This window comes from Carlito syrichta, unplaced genomic scaffold (genome assembly GCF_000164805.1).
Source record: "Carlito syrichta isolate Samal-C Ts95f unplaced genomic scaffold, Tarsius_syrichta-2.0.1 Scaffold302059, whole genome shotgun sequence".
Taxonomy (NCBI): Eukaryota; Metazoa; Chordata; class Mammalia; order Primates; family Tarsiidae; genus Carlito; species Carlito syrichta.
In genome coordinates this window covers 293,637-315,349 of record NW_007246155.1, presented here as the reverse complement: position 1 = coordinate 315,349, position 21,713 = coordinate 293,637, and the positions used below count along the sequence as shown (strand labels likewise).

General features: G+C 43.7%; 1 protein-coding gene across 1 annotated transcript in view; it reads left to right on the top strand.

The window, feature by feature from the left end:
* The window catches only part of LOC103258307 (ankyrin repeat and sterile alpha motif domain-containing protein 1B), a 552,345-nt gene that overhangs the window by 248,684 nt on the left and 281,948 nt on the right, over window positions 1-21,713 (top strand). Inside the window, exon 5 of the mRNA XM_008055979.2 lies at window positions 6,919-7,017. Within this exon, the coding sequence (XP_008054170.2) occupies window positions 6,919-7,017 (99 nt within the window). The remainder of the gene's footprint in view (window positions 1-6,918; window positions 7,018-21,713) is intronic.

The following is a 21,713-nucleotide window of genomic DNA, read 5'->3' as shown; positions in this document are numbered from 1 at the left end:
GGTTTTCAAGGTATAGGATCATGTTGTCTGCAGAGGGATAACTTAACTTCTTTTCCTATTTGGATTCCCCTGATTTCCTTCTCTTGTCTGATTGCTCTAGCTAGGACTTCCAACACTATGTTGGATGAGAGTGGGCAGCCTTGTCTTATTCTGGTTTTCAGGGGAAATGCTTCCAATTTCTATCTGTTTAGCAGTATGTTGTCTGTGGGTTTATCATAGATGGCTCTTACTATTTTGAGATATGCCTAGATGTTCAAGTTTTTTTATCATGAAAGGATGCTGGATTTTATTGAAAACTTATTCTGCATCTAATGATATAATCATGTGGTTTTTGCTTTTACATCTGTTGGTGTATTTAATTATATTTATGATCTTATAGAGGTTGAACCAGCCCTGCATCCTGGGATGAAGCCTACTTGGTCACGGTAGATGATTTTTGAGATGCGTTGTTGGATCCAGTTTGCTAGAATCTTGTTGAGAGTTTTTGTATCTATGCTCATCAAGGATATTAGCCTGTAGTCTTCTTGCCCTGTTGAATCTTTACCCAGTTTGGGTGTCAAGGTGATGTTAGCTTCATAAAATGATTTGGGGAGAGTTCCATCTTTCTTCATGGCCTGGAATACTTTCAATAGGATTGGTATCAGCTCCTCCTTGTATGTTTTGTAGAATTCTGCTGGAAAGTCATCTGTTCCAGGGTTTTGTTTTGTTTTGTTTTGTTTTTGTAGGTAGTTTTTTTATGATGAAGTCAATTTTCTGGGTTTTTATTGGTCTCAATTTCTTCTTGTTTCAACCTTGGGAGGTTGTGTGATGCCAGAAAGTCCTCCATTTCATTTAGGTTTTCAAGTTTGTTTCCATACAAGTGTGCATAGTAATCTCCGATAATCTTTTGTATTTTTCATGGTCAGTTGTGACTTGATCTTTTGCATTTCTGATTGTGTTTATTTGGGCTTTTTTTCTTTTTTTCTTAGTCATTCTGACTAGGGCCCATCAATCTTGCTTATCCTTTCAGAGAACCAGCTTTTTGTTTTGTTGATTTTTTGTATTATATTTTTGTCTTCTATGTCCCATATATGAGCTTTTATTTTGGTGATCTAGATTCTTCTGCTAAAGTCAGGATTTTAGTGGTCTTGTTTTTCTATCTCCCTTAGTTGATTTGTTAGGCTAACTTGTGATCTTTCCATTTTCTTCATGTGTGTTCATAGAGATATGAATTCTCCTCTTAGTACTGTTTTCATGGAATCCTAGAAGTTTTAGTAAGATGTTTTTTCATTTTTGTTGGTTTCCAGGAATCTTTTAATCTCTGTTTTGATTTCCGTGTTGACCTAGGAGTTGTTCCACATCATGCTGTTTAGTCTCCATGTCTTTGTGGGTTTAGGGAGAATTTTGTTGGTGTTGATATTTATTTTTATCCCACTGTGGTCTAAGAAGGTGCATGGCAGTATTTTGATCTTATAAAATTTGTTTATGCTTTATTTGTGGCCGAGGTTGTGGTCAGTCATGGAGTACATTCTGTGTGGTGATGAGTAGAATGCATATTCTGTGGTTGTTGGGTGGAATGTTCTGTAGGTATCTATTAAATCCATTTGGTCAAGCATCAAGTTGAGGTTCCAGATCTTCTCGTAGATTTTTTTGCCTTGATGATCTATCTGAGGTTGTTTGTGGAGTATTTAAGCCCCAACTATGATAGTGTTAGAGTTGATATCTTTTTTTAGTTTACCTAGAAGCTGCTTTATAAAAGTTGGTGCTCTTATGTTGGGTGCATATATGCTTAGGATGAATATTTCTTGTTGATGGATTGAACATTTTATCATTATGTAGTGACCTTCCATATCTTTTTTGATTTGTGATGGCTTAAAGGATATTAAGATCACAACTCCTGCTTTCTTTTGTGTTCCATTCACCCGAAAATTTGTTTTCCATCCTCTTACTTTGAGTCTGTTAGTGTCCATTCTGGTGTGATTAGTCTTCTGGAGACAACATGTCATCATCATTTTTTTAATCCAATTTTCCATTTTACATCTTTCCAGTGGTACATTTAGTCCATTCACGTACAGGCTAATTATTGAGATGTGAGAGTTTATTCCTGTCATGAAGTTCTTATAGAGTTTGTTGTTGTAGTTTGTTGGTTCGTTGGTTTTCTTTTGGTTTGGGGATTGCTATATAAGTGTTTCTAATCTTTTTCCTACATTCTTTGGAAGAGTGTGGTCATTATTTTTTTTTTCTTTCTTCTGTGTTAAATATTTTCTTAAGTGTTTCTTGTAGAGCTGGTCTGGAGGTGGTGTAAACTCTTAGGAATTGAATGTCTGGGAAGGATTTTAATTCTCCATCATTGATGAAGCTTAGCTTAGCTGGGTAGGAAATTCTTGATTGGAATTGTTTACCTTTGAGAACTTTAAAGACTGGACTCCAATCTCTTCTAGCCCATAGTTTTTCTGTAGATAAGTCTGCTGTTATTCTAATTGGTCTTTCCTGCTAGGTAGTCTGAACTTTCTCTCTTGCTGTCTTTAGAATTTTTTTCTTTTATGCCTACTTTGTGTAAGCAAATTACTATGTGTCTCTGAGTTGGTCTTCTCATTTGATGTCTTGCAGGCATTTCCTAAATCTCTTGTATTTAAAGGATCATGTCTCTGATGAGATGAGGGAAGTTTTCTTGAATAATTTCATGAAATGTTTGTTCCAAGGTGGTCTCTGTCTCTCTATCTGCCTCAGGAATGCCAATTAATAGAAGGTTCAGCTTCTTGATATAATTGCACATATCTTGGAGGCTTTGTTCTGTCTTTTCAAGCTTCTTTTCTATGTTTTCAACGGTTTGGGGTTAGTTCCATATTTTGGTCCTCAAGTTCTGGGATTCTTGGTTCTACTTGGTTAAATTTGCTTTCCATGCTTGTCCGTTTGTTATTTATTTCATTTACTGTGTTCTTTATTGCTGTTATCTCAGTTATAAGCACCATCATTCTTTCCTCTTGCCTCTCCTCTCTTCTATTCATTCTCTCTATTAGTATCTTTATATCTGGGTTTGTGGTTTGAGACCAGTCATTCTTGGGACTCTTCACTGTTTGAGTTCCAAAGGCTGTATTCTCAGGGACTGTCTCCCCGGTGTTCTGGATGCCGCCTGTCGTCCTCCTTTGGCACTTCTTCACTTGTGATGACTTTCCTTGCCTTCCTCCTCCTTCTTCAATTCTGTTGCCCAGTGAATGGCGGAGAGCTTTCACTTCTGTTTGCCCCTCTCCTGTCCTTCCTCATGTAGAGTCTCTGGATTTGTTCAGTTTTGAAGTCAGAATGTGGACGGGCACTGTGCTTTTTGCAGCTTCAAGATGTCTTTAAGGTGGGATGGGAGGGGAGCTGTGGTTCAGAAGCTATCTGCAGATCCCAGTGTCCACTGGCAGGTGTGTGGGGCCCCTGGAATCCACTTCCCACCACCTTATAATCTGTCCATGTGGTGGGGGCATCTGTATACACTCTGAAAGCAAAGTGAGATAACAAAAAGGAAAAGAATGGGAAAAGGAAGCAGGGAGATGAAGGTGATGTGTGAGAAGAAGGAAAGCATACAGGCATACCAACTCACAAATAAACAAACAAACAAAAGCACACAAACAAACATATGGACAAAAAAACTCTGATGATGCATTCACCCTCAAAAATACCCACACGCAAACAGAAACACTAAAAAACAACAAAAATAACAGAAACAAGTATAAAAATAGAAATAAAGAAAGAAAAATCCCTGTGTGGCCATTTCTGGAACTTCAAGTTCCTTTCCCAAGCACCCCCAAAGCAGCCCCAGTAGACAGTGGGCGCCTATCTCCAGCCACTCCCCTCCACTCTTGGTGCAGGCTGATCTGGTTGCTCTTAGCATGGGTCAGTTGCCCCATGGACTGCTGTGGGAGGAGGGTGAATCTGATCCAGACTCACCCAACTTTCTGCAGTCACTGCTGCTGCCAAGTCTCCCACTCAGATCAGATGTGTCTGTGCCTGGTCCAGCGTGGGGTGGGGTGTCTGTCTCTCCATGGCCACTCCTGAAGTTTCCTCTCTGGGTCGGTGATGGTCAATCCCAGAGAGGTGTGGAGATCACCTCTGGATCTCAGGTTGGGGGCTGAACAGAGCTAGGCTGTCCAACACAGGTCTCTGCCTAGTCCTGGGGCAGAGAAAATGGTCAGTGTCTTCTCACCGCCAGTGGGGCTCAGCTCCAGATTTCTTCTCCATGCCTGCTCCACAGTTCCCACTGCTAGTGACTGGCGCACTGCCACAAGTGGTGATGTGGGCCACGTGCTAGGTGCTGAGGAGCAGCTGATCTCTGCTGCCTCCTCCCGAGAGACCGCTGAAAACAGCAAATGATCCCATGCACCAGGGACTCTGATCTCAGGGCAGCCGTGGGTTACAGCTGCCTCCCAAAGAAAGCCCTCAGATGGACTTTCACGCACCCCCTTGCCCATACCCACCCACGCAGAGTGTCTTCATGGACACTCGCCCTTGCAGAGACTTTCATACTCCCACCAGTTCTGTCGCCATCTTGCCCATTCCCAACTCATTTTTTCAAAAGTTGCCAAGTGCTTTCCAACTCTCCTGCATGCTAGGAAATTTGACCCAAGGAGAAGATGTTATTATATGCTTAACACCATCTTTAAAAATGTTTAACTTCCCTACAGTTCTTCAAAAAGACTCCTTTCTTACTGAAGATAGAGAAAATTGTATACTGGGGGTATCAAGGAAGAACAGTGGACTTTATGGATTTAATTGTCAAACACTGAAGTCAAGTATTTGGGATTCCCTATAGAGAGTAGCTATGTTTTCTATCTGTGCAAAGAAACCAGGTCCTATATTTTGCATTAGCTGGAGTTGTATGTTAATAATATAGTTCCTGAAAAGCCTGGTAATATTCTGACACAAAGATGCCCAAAGACCTTTTAAGACCAGGTAACTCCTTTGGAGAATCCCTCAGAGAGTAAAAGTCAGAATGGTATCACATATCCTGCAGCACACACCACCCGACTCCATTTCTGGAAATAACACTTTCTCAAAATGAAGTCATTTATATTCTTAACCATGCTGTGTTGTGTGCACTGAGTGATTTCCAGAGGGCAATGTTTCCTGTGGCATATGGCCAAGACTGACTCTATTTGTGTTTCATTAGACTTTTCGCTGTCATCTGCTTATACCTGGGTAGTTCTGTCTCCTCCCAGATGGCCGGTATAGCTGAAGTGAAGGAATGACACGATGAGGAGGTAGAATGTGCATTCTAAATCCCAAGCTGTAGTACATGCTGATGGCTGCAATCCTTTTCAGAACAGCAATCGTCCACTCGTAGCATGGTCTCCCATCTATTCTGGCCTTGTCCAGGGAGAGGCATGAGTCTCACTTTGCGCCACACCAGGCCTGTGCCTCCTCCTCCATCGTGGCGGGAAAAGGCTTCAAGATCCTCCCGCTGCCCAAGCCCAGAGCCAGTGTGTGCTCCACGCTTCTCCGCCGTCCCCCATGTTCCGTCTCCCAGCCAAACTTCCTGACCGTTTCCACATCCGCCTGCTGCTTCTTGCTCCGTGATCACAACCTTGGTCCGTGCCCATGTCATCTCCAGAACAACCACAGCCGCAACCTGCCTCCCTTGCCCTTCTCAATTTATGCTCTCTTTTGCTTTGAACGCCCGGCATGCTCCATAAATAGGAATTCTGTCATTTCTATTCCTAAGTGTTTCTGTGTTACACGTTAATAGGACAGTTGCATTTGTCCAAAAAAAATATGGTGGTCTGAATTCTTGAACTGGTACAGATTCCTCAGTTTAGTTCTAGCTCACAAAACTCAGAAAGGTTAAAATTCAGGGACAAAATGAGCAATCTGTAAATTTTTATATTCAAATATTAATCAGAGGCTTAAAATAATTATTGCAATCTGAGAATTTCAGGACTCAATGGGCCCTTGGACCTTGTGTGGCTCAACTTTGTCATTTTACAAGTTAGGAAACTGAGGCCTAGCCATGGAAGCCAAAATGTTCAAGGTTTTGAATCTCATCCTGAAGCTCATTTTCTGAACACCCATCTGGGGCTTCTGGCTGCGGTCAGGATGGAGGCCTCAGCACACACAGCATCTGCGTCATCCGGCCCCTACCTCCTTGCCCAGCTCGCCGTGTGCTCCCCTCCATGTTGTTCCAGAACTCGCTGCTTCTGCATGCACTCTGTCCTTTCTCACTTCCAAGTCACTCACATAGCTCCCCATCGTCTCCCCTCTTGGGGGCTAAGTCCTCACCACCTGCCCTTCATACACCCCGTGACCCATCTTTTCCTCTGAAGACACATCCTGGACACCCTCCGGCCTCCCAAGCAAGTCCCCCATCACGGACAGTCACAGCCTTCTAACAGCCTTTGAACAACCCATCCCCATCACTGGGGAAGGGTAACGAAGACAGCTGTGGGCAGAGACCTGCATCCCGTTCATTGTTCTATCTCCACGTCTTGGGCAGATGTCTGTCATTTGGTATTTTAACATTAGTTGCTCATTCTCGTTTCTAGCCTGCCTAATATAATATACTTCCATTTTCCTATCAGCCCTCCTCAAAAATTCCGTTTTCCAAGGGGGAAAAAAATGACATTTATTCACATCAACGTAGAGGTCACTGGTAATCCTAAATGACAACACTTCCTGAAAGCATTCACAAATTTACAGAAACAGAGTTTTAAGTTGCAGGAGTGAATCTCAATGTAGATAATCCAACCGTGAATAGTAAGCCTTGAGAGACTCTAGAGGGTAGGGAGCTTCCCAGCCTTCCCGTCAGCTGAACCTTGCCCTCAAGGAAGAATGACGCTGTGTCTTGGTTTATAAAAATCAGGTCACTCATTGGTTATTTTTCTCTGTATCAAGTAAATTCTTGTTATTTACCCACGGTATAAATGCTTGATTTCACTTACAACATTTCTGGTTTTGTTTCAGGGAAGCAATGTTATGGAAGATCAGGATTTGTTGGAAATTGGAATCCTTAATTCCGGGCACAGGCAAAGAATTCTGCAGGCGATCCAGCTCCTTCCAAAGGTCAGCAGTGCTTTCATCGCCCTAGCCCCGTGTACGGTGCCCCGTGATTTTTAAACCCAAGCATGCAAGAGCATTTGCATGTAGTGCAATATTTCTATATACTGATGTAAACCCCAAGAGCAAGTCTGCTGAAGTCCCACTGCACGTTCAGGCTTATAAGATGACCATGGGCCACACTTGCTTCAGATTTACCTAGAAGGATGTAATATAGAAACGCTGTTGGCCATCAGGGAAGCCGCAAAATTTCAGACTGGTGCAGGCCTCAGTCCCAGCCCTCAGGTGACAGCTCAGATTCAAGAAGACTGGATTCATGTTGGGTGGGTGCGGGAATGTCCTTGGTTTAAAAGCCTCCTGTCCCATAAGAGGCACTATCTCTCGTAACATCACTGTAGACTTAACCTCCAGGGTCCCTACTAATCACAAGAGTCATCACTCCAGGAAGTCCAGAGTATTGCATCCCTGTCAGGTATTTGTAGTTCACGTGTAGATCCTGCGGTCCAGATGCGGTTTGCCACCAGGCATCCCTTCACTGGAAGTGTGTGTTGCCTAGCAACAAAGTCGACCTTCTGCTTCCAGATGAGGCTTAAGAGAAGCCTAAGAAAGAGGTGAAATCGGAGCGCTAGTTCTCCAGATATGTAGGATTTTAGGTGATAAGGAAAGGGAAGGCATTTCAGGAGGCCAGCAGGAAATGCATAAATACAGGTAAGGCCCAGGCAGCAAGTGGCTGCAAGCATGAGGAAAACCCCATGACTAAAAATCCAGTGGGATTTGCACAACAGTGTGAATGTACTCAGTTGCCATTGAACTGTGCACTTTGAAATAGTTATGATGGGTACATTTTATGCTGTGTATATTTCACCACAATTCAAAAAATAAAAAAAGAAGAAGAAAATGCGATGTTACTAAAACAACTGGAGAGTGGATAGTCAGAGATAAAGCAGAAAAAGTAGGTTGGGCTCATTGGCTGAGGGATTTGAAATCAACCTGCAAGCGCTGGGAAGGGCCGTGGTGGACGATGTTGGGCCAGTTGACTCTGGAGTGTGGACAGTGGGAACCCGAGAAGGTGACGCTGACACTGGATCATCCAGCGGGAAGGAGACTGTGGGGGCAAGGCTGGAGGCAGCAGCGAATAAGCTGGAACGAGGCACCTGGAGGCATGTGTATGTCCTGTGTTGCATACTCTTCTTCTCTTTTCCTTTCTAGAGGGGCCATACTTTTTCCTTCCCAGAATGGGAACTGGAAATATGACCCAGTTCCTAAGGAAGTTATCTGATGAAATTTCCAAGCTGACAGCCAACTGAGTTTCTACTGAAAGAACAGCACTTTTGCAAATTAAGAAGAGTCAGCCGGGTTCGGTGGCTCAGCCTGTAATCCCGCACCTTTGGGAGGCTGAGGTTAGTGGATTGCCTGAGCCCGTGGGTTCGAGACCCGCCTGGGCAGGCGAGACCTCATCTCTATAATAAATCAAAAATTGAACCAGGCGTGGTAGCGCGCGCCTGTAGTTCCAGCTACTCGGAAGGCTGAGGTGGAAGGACGGCTGGAGCCCAGCAGGTCGAGGCTGCGGTGGCCGGGAGCGGCCACTGCACTCCAGTCTGGGTGACAGAGTGAGACTCCAACTCAAAAAAAAAAAAGAAGAGTCAGGTGTATAAGTCCAATCACATAATTTCATATATTTAACCATATAAGTGAAAAAGAATAAAGCATACTTAGGACTAACTCTAGAAGGAATTCCTCTGAGCACACTGTTCACCTCCTGCCGGGCATTTTCCTTCTCACTTTCTGCAAGGGCTTCCATGCCACCAGGTCTCCTACACACAGCAGTGCCCAGCCCATAAGCACATGTAGGCACTCAGTAAATCCACGAGTGATTCTGCCCTGTCATGTGCTGCCCATCACTTAAGTCCAGCTCAGAAAGTGTCCTGTCACTTCCTTTGTGAAACTGCCCTGGAAATGAGACCACTTCTCACTGCCTTAGAAATTAGCACTCTCATCCTCACCAGCCACTGTTAGCTGGGCTCCCACAATGGCTTCTAATCAAATCATGTTGCTGAGACTACCCACATTGGTTTCTCATTGGTCCTCTCCAGCCTGAACTATTCACCATGTCTAATTTCAGTCCAGTTATCGTCTTATCCCTCCACAGTTGAATTTCCACACAGTGTCTAGGAAGACTCTTTTGAAATGTAAGTCAGAGCATGCCATGCCCTGCTTAAAATCTCCAGTGAATTTGCTTCTCACTTGAAATAAACTTTCATCTTGTCCTGCGAAAGTCTGCAGGGCCTGGCCCTTCCCACCTCTGTGACCTCACCTGCCATTCTCTTCTCCAACGCTCTAGCCATGGGGCTTTCTTTTGTTCCGGACAGGCTCATTTTGCCTCAAGGGCTTTCCGTGTTGGCCTGTCTGCCTGGAAAACCCCTTTGCTTGCTTGCTCCTTCATATGACCCAGGTCCCCACCGGGTGTCACCTCTTCCCAGAGGCCTTCGTGAGTTCACAGGCCTCTCCCCTACTGTCCCTGTCCTCATTCTGCTCTACTTTGCTTTCTTCATAGCACTTATGGCACCTGAAGTTCTATTATTTATTTGCTCTTTTTCTTCATTATTTTCTATATCGCCCCAGGAAGCACGATCCACGCGGTCAGGGCCCTGGGCTGCCTCGTTGTCTTCTGTAGACCAACACCTAGGACAGCGCCTGGCACATAGTGGGAGGTCCAGAAATATGTGTGGGCTGAGGGGAGTATACTACCCTCTCTTTCCTCTGAGATGTTCTGGTCCTATGCTTGCTCCTGTCGGAAGGTACTAGGAACATCCTGCCATTTCTATATTATAAGCATCCTGAGGGGAGACAGTTCAACAGCCTTAAATTTCCCATTATGCTTAGCTCAATACATGGACACTAAAGGAATGAATGAAGCCAGGCATGGTGGTTCACACCTGTAATCCTAGCACTCTGGGAGGCCAAGGCGAGAGGACCGCTTTAGCCCAGAAGTTCAAGACCAGCCTTGACAACACAGCAAGACTTCACCTTTACAAAAAAAATCTAAAAATATGCCAGATGTGGTGGTATGTGCCTGTAGTCCCAGCTACTTGAGAGGCTGAGGCCAGATGATCTCCTAAGCCTAGGAGGTGGAGGCTGCAGTGAGCTGTGACTGTGCCACTGCACTCCAACCTGGGTGACAGAGTGAGACCCCGACTCAAAAAAAAGGATGAACTCAGGAGTGGTTGAGTGAATGACTGTTTTCCTCACATGTCATTCAAATACACATTTTGCATCAGAGTACCTCAGTGTTAAGATACATCTATAATTCTGTACACACCATTTGATAACGAGAAACAAGAGGAACTGAACCCAGAATTATTTGGAGAATAAATTATGGTTATCTTTAAGACAGAATATCATTCTCATTGGAGAAATAATAAAACTGAAACAATACAAACTAAAGCTTCTATGAAGAGGCTGACATGGTGTGCTTACCGTGCACACAGGTGAGCAGAGAGTGTGCAGAGACGTCCAGACCTGCGTTCAGCAGCAGACAGAATGCTGCAACCCCCAGAGGATGCGTGCTTTCCTGCAAACAGCCCCGTCTGCAGGGCTGACTGTGTGGTCTCCGAGCTTCCCCCATCTGCGCCCTCTCTAGCTATGCAGCCAGAAAGTGGACAGGATGTTACCTCATCGTGTTTATGCGATTTTGGTCTTCAGAATATTTGTGTTCTTCATCCATCATGAGAAATGTCATGCAATTTGTTGCCTAAGATCCCCTAATTAACATACGATGTTTTGGAATTAGTGAGTTTGTTCCTAAACAGAGAAAAGTTGGCTTCCCAAGTACAATCCTGATGCGTTTGCATTCTTCAAAGCATCTTTTTTATGCTTTATTTGTATTTGTTGTTTCAAGTTTCAGAGGAAAAAAAGTATATTCCTTTGGTAAGCACGGTCTTCCCGTCACAAGCCCTTTTACATATTGAAATATTTACTAATGTCGAGATTTCATGTTCTCAGGTACACCTGATGCACTCAGCCCATGGACACTCTGTGTGGACACTTTAGAACAGTTGTCACGTGAGCCCCTCCGCTCCATCCATTCTTTCTGTCTTCTGCCATGCCTGGCTTTTACGAAAGCCTAACCATCAATTTTCACCAGCACCCACTTCCTTCACCAGCCCCAACTCAGTTTTTCTCAGGTCTAAACTTTCCCTGGACTTTGAAAGAACAAATTTTACCTTTTTTTAAGAAAGGAAGCACATCGAAAGTTTCATGAGAAAATGACTTATTTTGTACTCGCGTAGAAACCTTTAAGCATGTGTTTTTCTCTGTCTCTTAGATACAGGGAATATTGCCTGATTGCTTACTTTTAATGTATAACTCACCTTTTTCCAGATCAAGAACTCTGGGTGGCCATATCTTTGGTAATTCTCTAATATATTTTCTTTTTTTAAAGGGCGTAATGCTTTTGTCCTTTGATAGTATAACACCTGAAGGTCAGGCATACAAAGGATTTTTATTTCAAAGTTTGCGGGACTTTGTGTCAAGGCCCACATTGTACCTGCTCTCTGCATATTCTTCCTCCTGAATTACAAATATGCTTCAGCACATTCGCAATTTTTGCATCCTATGCTCATTCTGTTGCTCGGTGTTCCTCTCCTGATGATTTCCAGTTTCATAGTCCCTTCTGGAAGGCTTGCCATACCCCTTACTCTGCTCCGTTCATCTCTCAGCCTGCCCGGGTCCAGTCTGTGTCTCTGCTGTCACCCCACACAAGAAGTGCTGGTGTCACCAGTAACGAGAAGGGCAGAGACTCCAGAATCCTCTTTTTATCTTCAGTGTATTGGATGTCAGTAGACTGTGATACGGTGACAGCTACTGTTACCAATCAAACTGGGTCCATATGCCGACAGGTAACAGAAGCCAAACACTGAAGCACTGGGTTTTTTAGAGAGAAGGGTTTGCTGCAGTTTATTGCCAGGCCATCAAGCGAGGAGACAGGAGTCAGGCTCCAATCTGCCTTCCCCTACTGACTCTAAAGCAGTATGTTTAAGAGAGAGATTCTGGGGGAGGAGTTTCAGGGCTGGGGAGTGACTGGTGGAAAAGATGGGGAAGTTTGGGCAGTCCCTTGACCATGTGCAGTTGTCTCTTCAGGCTTCTTCATGGGTTGCATGTGCAAATTTGTGTGGAAATGGTATGACACAAGCAGTGGGAATTTGGGCTGTGACGTCCAGAAGACACCCATCAGGCCAGTAAGTCTATTCTGCACAGACTCCAGTCAGCCATGCCAGTTCCGGCCAGCCAATCTTGTTGCAAGTGGAGGGGATTACAGCAGACTGTGTCCTTACCTGCCATCCCACAAGGCAAGCTCAGGACAGTCCTCAGTTTCTGTAACCCTGTGGGCTGGAGTTTCGCTGCCAGCCTTACCTTCCTCTGGCTTCCTCTGCCTCTCTGCTGCCATCTCTCCCTTGCCTGCTCGTGCTCCTCAGTTAAATCTCGGTGCTCTCAAAATTCAAACTCAAGCGTACTTGTGGACTAGTGAAGGCTGTTACCCCAGGACTCTCACCATAGAGCTGTCTGGCATTCACCATTTTGTACCCTGTCACCGAACTTCTGCTTGCCTGCGGAATGTGTGCCTGCATTTCAGTTGCCCTTGCCTTCTAAGTTCAGATCAGTCAAGCTGATCTTTGTTGAAGCTACATATTTTCAGGTTTTTGTCCCCACTGGATGGCACAGAAGACCTCTGATTGGATTAAATTGACCTTTTTTCTGTGCTTTGTTTGACCCTGGTTAAAACAAAACAAAATGAAACAAAACAAAACCAACCAGTCAGGCATAGTAGCTCATGCCTGTAATCCCAGCACTTTGGGAGGCTGAGGTGGGAGGACTGCTTGAGCCCAGGAGTTCCAGACCAGCCTAGGCAACATAGCAAGACTTTATCTCTACAATTTTTTTTTAAGGCAGCCAGATGTGGTGGCACACTCCTGTAGTCTGAGCTACTTGGGAGGCTGAGGTAGAAGGATGGCCTGAGCCCAAGAGGTTAAGACTGTGGTAAGCCATGATTGCACCGCTACACTCCATCCTGGGCAACAGAGTGAGACCCCCGACTCAAAACAAACAAACAAAACAAACACACACACACAAAAATAAAATAAAATCAATAGCCATATTGCTCCAGACCAAATGACCCTAAATTATAGTGACACATAGCAACCATGTTTCTAATGTCACAGTTTCTGTGGGTCAGGACCCCAGTGACAGCGTCACTGGCTCCTCTGACTCTGGACCTTTCACAGAGCTGCAGTCATTTCAGACCCAACCAGGAAGGATCTACTGCCTAACTCACTCAGGTGGTTGTGGCAAGATTCAGTTGTGGAGGTGGTTTTGGACAAAGGTCTCAGAGCCGCCTCCCAAGTTGCTGGCTGTCGGCCTTCCTCAGTTCCTTGATGCTCTCCTTGCAGAGCATCCCACAGCAGAATGAGCACATGAGAACAAGAGCTTGCAAGATGGAAGTCATAGGCTTTTGCAATCTCATCACAGAAGTGACATCCCATTTTCCTGCCACATTCTGTTCATGAGAACCAAGTCACCAGACTCAGCATGTTCAAGAAGTGTTCACACAGGGTGTGAACACCCGGGGGTGGGGACTGTGGGGGCCACTGTAACACAGACACACTTTATAATGATCTACTTTACAGTCGCTTTGGTTAAAATGGAAGAACCCATCAACAACCAAACAAAAAAGTCACCTTTTACTTCCTCAGAGTGGTTGTCACAATTAGATTACTTAAGAGCCACACTTGCAATCACCACTCAAAAAGGAGGCACATGTCTTTGGTCTGTAGACGAAGGTATGATGTAGCCTGATATGATAATATAATACCGAAATTAGAGGCTTGGAGATTGACCAGCTGCACATAAAGACTTCATAGCCTGAAGGTCACTGATCTAAGTGATACACACAAATCAATAATCCCACAAAACATGACAGATTTTTACAATATGTTCATTCTTCCTTAGTGCCTCCTTACTGAAAAGAGAATATCCCCCTCTATTTAGGGAAGTGAATTGGTCAAACTCTGTTGGACAAAACTTTAAGGATGTCTGCAAAGAAAGCACATTCAAAAAATGGACAAAGCTGGAAAGTTAAAAGGGTTAATTTAACTTTAGGCCTAATCAGAGAAAATAGATCAAAGCAACAGTTAACCAAAAAGGTTTCATGAGCAGAGATGTAGAGGTGCACTGATAGGGGCTGAGAATGCAAACGCTTAAGGGAAGACAGCATAGAGTGGTGGAGACTGTGGCACGCTGGGGAACAGAAATCCTGCTCCCCCCAAAACGTGGGTATTTTCCTAAATACTTTGTTAACATAACAAAGCATCAGAGGTCAGTTCTGGCTATAACTGTCACTTTGCTACTCCTGTGTCACAGGGGAAGAGAATTGCTAGAATTAAGAAATGAAAGTCAGCCAGGCTTGGTGGCTCAGCCTGCAAACCCACGCCTTTGGGAGGCTGAGGTGAGGGGATTGCCTGAGCCCGCGGGTTCGAGACCTGCCTGGGCAACTTGGCGAGACCTCATCTCTACAATAAATCAAAATGAGCTGGGCGTGGTAGCGCATACCTGTAGTTCCAGCTACTTGGAAGGCTGAGGCGGAAGGATCGCTGGAGCCCAGCAGGTCAAAGTTACAGTGGCTGAGAGCAGCCACTGCCCTCCAGTCTGGGTGACAGAGTGAGACTCCAACTCAAAAAAAAAAAAAAAAAGAAATGAAAGTCTTAATTTGATGGGCTCACAGATTATTTCAGACTTTGAAAGGAGAGTTATGAATGTGACATCTCAATTGGGCTTCCTATTCAAGACTATTCTCTTACAGACTAGTTCTTTCAAGGTCCTTAAAATTAAGGTGTTTGTTCTAGTCTTCATAGTTGATGCAGATGTGTGTGAGCTTTAGAGGAAACATGTACAATCAATGTAATTTCTTTAAAAGTCTACAAAGCAAGGCTCGGTCTTATTTCCCTGTCACTTAGAAAAATGATGGAAACACATTTCTATTTCTTCTGCTATTTTTCAGAAAAGCAATTTCAGAATTCAGGCCACAGGCACGGATGTTCTCATAGTACCTTTCACCAGGGTAACTTCATTCTCCCATCCTGTCACTCACTCTCCATCTACCCACGTTCTCTTCACTTGCATTTCTTTCTGTTGTTGTCTTAAACTTAGTACCACTCAATGTTGGCCTACCACCCAGTGGATGTCGAGTAAAGACACACTTAAACGGGATCTCACACATACACACACAGATAGACCATTCAGCATGGAGGTAATTCATGGCTGGATTCAGTCTGAGGGCAGACTTTTCCATTTCCTGTAAGTCTGGTCCTTGGCAAGGTAGGCTGTGGAATTTCTAGGGTTCTTATGAACTCCACCTGACTCTGAAAATATCTTATTGTTCTGGGACAAACAGATATGCTCACTTAGACCAGGGGTTGGCAAACTTTTTCTTTAAAAAGCCAGTTCATAGCCGGGCTTGGTGGCTCAGCCTGTAATCCCGTGCCTTTGGGAGGCTGAGGTGAGTGGATTGCCTGAGCCTGCGGGTTTGAGACCCGCCTGGGCAGCAAGACCTCATCTCTACAATAAATCAAAAAATCAGCCGGGCGTGGTAGTGCATGCTTGTAATTCCGGCTACTTGGAAGGCTGAGGTGGAAGGATCGCCAGAGCTCAGCAGGTCGAGGCTGTGGTGGCCAGGAGCGGCCACTGCACTCCAGTCTGGGCGACAGAGTGAGACTACAACTAAAAAAAAAATAAAAATAAAAAGCCAGGACATACATCTTTTACAGGCCATATGTCCTCTGTTGCAAATACTCACCCCTGCTATAGAGTGAAAGCAGCCATAGACGATTCAGACAGGAATAAGTGTGACTGTGTTCCAATATATCTTTACTTACAGAAGCAGGCAGATTTGGTCTGTGGGTCATAGTTTACTGACTCTAACTTATTACATCTCTACCTAGAATGAGAGCTTTTCTGTACTTCTGAGAATCTGCTGGATGGGGAAGAAACTCAGATCAGAAATGTCGCCTTCTGTGCAGACTTGTGAAAGGCCCCAGGATGGCCCACAGCCTCATGGCATCCACCCCGAGAAATGTGCAAAGGGGGTATTTTGTAGTGATTCACTAGGATGATGTTGGCTTATGTCTATTAGAAAAAGCGTTGGCCCCTTTGGCCATCTTCATGGGACTGAGTGTTCAGCACTTATTTCCATCAATAGACAGGTGCTTATTGAATACTTCTGTACTCCCAGCCCCAAAACTACGACTCTCACAAAGTTCTATTTGCAGAACTCTTTGTTCTCTTTCCTTTTCCTAATATTCCTTCATTAGTTTTTCATGCTTCTTATGTTTTGCGCGCAGATATTCCCCAGACTTCAGTCTTAATTGTCTCGTTTTCTTCCTTCCCATACTCCTCCTTGGTGCCTTTATCTGCCCGCATGTCTTCTGCTTTCACAGGTGTGTGAGTGGCCTCCATGCCTCTGTCTGTCAGAGTTTGTAATCCATCTGTCTCCAGAACAACTGCATCTGGATATAGCATAGGACATTCAAAATAGACATATCCAAGCAGAGCTCCATCCTCATCAAAAAACCTGACCTTCACCCTTCATATTTATTTTCATTCAATCATTCTGCAAATGATGTGCGTGTCTGCTCTACACCAGGCACTGCCCTGGCATGCCATTACCATAATGAGTCATCAGACACCCTTGTCCTCACAAAACGTACATTCTTGTGAGGAAACTAACATCATTGGTCATTGTATAATATATACCATAATACATTTCTTTATTGTATATATTATGTAATATGTATAATTATATATAATATGTTGCATGATAATATATATAATGAAGAAGCGTCCATGAAAAGGCACAAGTTGCTGGGGACTACACTCAGATGGTGCAGTAGACTTGCTGTGAGACTATAAAAGGTCACTCTTTTTTTTCCAGAAGAGATTTTGGTGCCATTGGAGAATGGGGAAGGAAGAAAGAGTAATTGACCTCCAGGTCAAAAACCTAAGCAATTTTGGAGTATGTAGATGTTAAAATGACAGCAAGTCATTGAGATCTTTCTTATTATTCCTTATCCTGGCACACTGTACAATTGGGGTACTGAATTCTAGCCACTGTAACCAACACCCTCCAAAATCTCAGTGGTTTAACACTGTTAAATTTATTTCTCACTCATGCTAACTCCAGTATTGGTCAGGCAGCTCTTCTCCAGTCAGTAATTCATAGGTTTTCCCATCTTGGAGTTCTTTGAGGGCTGCTATAAAGGCCAGGTAGAGAGGAGCATAGAAGATCATACAGGATGTTCTGTTGCCAGGTTTGAAAGTGCATCACTTACTTTAGACCACATTTGATTCACCAGTGAGGTTTCAAGGCCCTCACTAAACTGCTACATAGACCAAGAAATAGAATCTCGCTTCCCAGGAAGAGATGGTAGAACCCCTGAGAATGTAGGCATTCTGGGCCAAAAACATCGTCTCCTTCCTGCCCCTTGACTGCCATCCTTCTTCACATGTGTCACTCCTTAAGACTTGGGCCTTCGAGAAACCTTTTATGACACCCTCTCGCTGGGATAGATGGATCGTTTAACCTCCTGTGCTCCCATTACATCCTATACAATACCTGTTGACCAGTCTGTCTCTCTCACTCAAGATTCGGATCCAGGGCTGTATTCAGCTTCATGTAGCACACAGCCTCTGAACAAAGTCATGCCAGGATGCCTGAAGATATGGCCCAACCAAGCGCCTTTATTTCCAAATGCTTTATGAAGGAGCAAGGGAGGGCCTTCATGCATGTAGCACCCACAACACGAGTGGCCTGCATTTCCTGCAGTGGCTTCCTCCCCATGCCTCGTGCCTTCTGTTTACAAGTGAGGATGACAGCTAGTCTGTTCTACAGGGGCGTATCGAGAGAAGGAAAGGCCATGTTCATGAAGTTCTTTGTGCCCTTTGAAATGACAAAGCCCCGTATGTGCAGGTGCAGAACAGCTCTCATTTTTGGACTGGATGGATATTCAAAGAACTACGTGTGGAGGGGACAGTCCAGACGTACTTGCCTGTGCTCTGTTCCAAGATTTTTATGCACTCTCAGAAAGCAGGCTGACTACTGCATGCTTCCTAAGCCAAAGAGAGAGAATTGTGAAATGTTTCTAATGAATCTGTCTTAGAATAGTTTATTGTGTAGACCAAAGAGCTGAAATATCACTTTCACTCTTAATCCCCCCAATATTTACAGAGAAATGGGAGGGGAATTAGGCAATTAAATAGGTTCTGATCTATGGCTATCTGCAGCAGCCATCATCCTTCAAGTCTGAGACATTCACCCACATTTAATAAAGAGCAGTGGCTTTCTGGGAGTTATCCTGCTATCAGTACTGAGAGAAACAGGGATTTAGATATCCGAGCACTTTCTCTTCCTTTGTAATTCTTTAAAGAATAATCACAGTTTGGAGCTGGAAGGGGCCTTTAAATCTTCAGTTCTTTCACTCCGGGAGTCATTTCACAGGTGAGGAAACTAGTTTCACGAGGATTCATTGACTCGCCCCAGGCAGATCTTTCTGGTAACAGAGCTGGAACTGAATCCCAGGTATCAGTGCTCAGGGCAGTTGCCTCCTGGTACTGTGCTCTATCAGAGACCCAAGGCTGTGAGGGTGCCTGTGTGTTTGTGAAAGAAACCAAAAAGGGACAGAAAATAAAAGGATCCATTAACTAAAGGCAAGAACAGGGATTGTTTAGAAAACTGGGCTTCCTTCTAAGTTTCAGGCTTAAAGGGCAGTTTTTGCAAAACTGGACCACCAAACTCTTTTGTCAAGGCTGGAAGGGAAGGGTTGTGGCAGGGATTCAATAGCTCCAGAAAGACAGGAAGGAGACAAACATGAAGAAGAAAGGCAGGTGTAGACCATGTGAGCTGTCCAGTGGCTTCAGGGTCAATCACTTGTTTATCCTTAAAGAGGAACTTCACTGGCAATGTGCGTTGCTGCTTCAAGGAAGCCTTGAGGGAGTGAAGCAAAATAAGTAAAATAATCGTATTTATTTTCTTCTTTAATCTGGGTGGATGAACAGGAAGAAAAAGTGGGCAAGATGGAAGAGCATTCTCTAGAAGAAAGTGAAGACAAATCTTTAGAGCATTGAACTCCATGAAGATGACATTTTTATAGGATTAAGCCAGGAAGCAGCATGATATGCTGAATTATCTACACATTGTACTTCAAAGCACCCTAAGGACACTAGGAGATATTGAGACAAACAAGCTAAATAATCCACTTGTGGCATCTTTAAGGAACTTGCACTCTTGCAGGAGCTCAAAAATGAACTCTCTTGAACTTTTAGATAAATCTAATTTAATCCTAGTTCAGCCATCTATTGGTTGTTTCACCTTGGGCAAGTTACTTAAATTCTCTAATCCCAGTTTCCTTATCTGTAAATAGATAATAGTGGAACTTATCACATTAGGTTATTGTGAGTTAGAAATATTAAAATGCATATGAAAGTCTGACATTCAAAGGAGTTCAATTAACATGAGTTATGACCACCTGCATGTATTAGTCAATAAAGTCTCCCTGAATTAACAAAAATCATTACATTTTTTATCTTGCTCTTGCCTGGGGACAAGAAGTAACAGAAAGAGAACTCGATTATTGATGTAAGACACTGTGCAACAAATGCCCTTCATGGCATCACACAGTGCACTTCCATCCTCACCAGGGGCATCTCACAGGGAAGACTATTCATTTTCTCGATAAGAAAATGGCAACGCTTTCCAGTTTGAGTGTCATCTACTAGCTTAATCATTTTGGAGTATATTTAAGGGTTAATATGTTAACCCATTAGGAGATAGAAGAGAAAGAGGTTAGAGTCATAGCTAGGGTCTTCCCACCTAAGAGATGAAATGGATAGGCCTAACACTGCGAGGGCTTCCATTTTCACTATTTTCACTATCACACAGATATATAGTCCTCTCTATTTTAGCTAATAGAAATTCAGCTTTTTCTTTTCTTTTTTTTTTTTTTTAGTTAACCGATAACTACTACTCTTCTCTAATAGATTCCTTCTTTCATGTTTTTGAGAAAAAATACATGTTAGCTTTCCATGTCGTTCTGTGAGCTCATGATGGCATAAGTGCTAAGTAGACATACTTTAGATGATGTTAAGGTTGTAATTTATGAATCATGAGTCCTGACAGGTTAAAAGCTTTTTCTTCCGTGCATTATCCGTTTTAATCCTCAGTCCCTTCCCTACATCTCTTAGAGGTAACACAGCGGTCCCCAGCCGAGTGGGAATGGGGGTGCAGATGGGGAAGGAGGAGAACTGGAAAGTACCTTAAACACAAAGGCTCAATAAATGTGTGTGGCACAGAGTGGAATGGAAGTGAACTGAGACACCGAGTAGCCAGCCCTTGATGGTGCAGTTCCATTAAATTGCTACAGGCATTGTGATTTCATAGAAAAGCAGATAAAGCAGCATATCCACCATTCTGAATAAGCCATTGTCACCTACTTTTACCATATAGTTGAAGTAAAGTGTTGATTTAATAGCTGAATAGAATTTGGCTGTATTTCTTATTTTTGATCAGTAGCATTCAATGAGATGTCTCATCAACTTATGTCTGCAAATGAACTGTACATCTATGTATGCCCTAGATGTAGCACAAGGAGGGAAAAAATGAAATTACGTAGTATCTGCCTTCAAGGAGATTTTAGTCAAGCAAAGGAAGTCAGACTGATTTTTATACAGTGCAGGGCGGAGTATGAAATGAGCTATAATAGTAAAAATACAAGCCTTGGATGGTAAATGAAAGGGAAGGTCTCTTCTGTTCAGAGAATCAGCACCAGGTCTGGAGAAGGCTGCAAGTGAGTCAGAAAGCCATTCCTTACGCATCATAAAAGCAACTTTGTTGTGGGAGTTATGTGACAGTTCACGACACTCCAAGCAAAAAGTAACCAAGAGCATTTGTTTGCTTGTTCGGGCAAATAGGTAGCATTTTTTCTTGTTTGTAATAACCATCCTCTGAAATACAGACAGTGCCATCCATCCAGCTCTGACTTTCACTTATCACTTTGCCCTTCAAGCTATAATGAGTCAAGCACTTCAGAGCCAAGCAGTTAGCCTGCAGTTGACTTGGGTGGCATGGGTCAGGCTAGTGACAGGGTGACTGTTCCCCCGTTTCTGAGCAGTTTTTCATTACCCAGCATTTCTCAGGGTTGTTTCCTTTGCAAGTGATTCATGGGATTTTAGGTTTGAAGAGTAGTGGTCCTCACCACTGACCTTGGGCTCTGGTCCTCCTCCAGACTTTTGTGAGCATGCCAGAAGACAATGCAGGGCAAGCCCCGGTGTTAACAGCAGTCATTTAAATAGAAATGCCCTATGTGCTGGGCAGTATTCTAGGTACCTAGATGAACTCTAAATTATCTCATCTGAATCTCAAAGTTAAATCCCTATTTAACATGGGCAGAAGTTAAGTCCTTGCTGAAGGTTACACAACTAAGTGTCAGGGTCAGGATTCCGACTAGTCTGCCTGGCGCTTTTTTTTTAAATTTATTTATTTATTATAAAGATGTGGGGTACAATTCAGGGTTAGGTATGCAAACATTGATCATGCAGGTACCCTTGCTGATGAGGTCTGCCCCTCCCTCCTCTAGGAGTTTCCCTCAACTGCCAGTCCC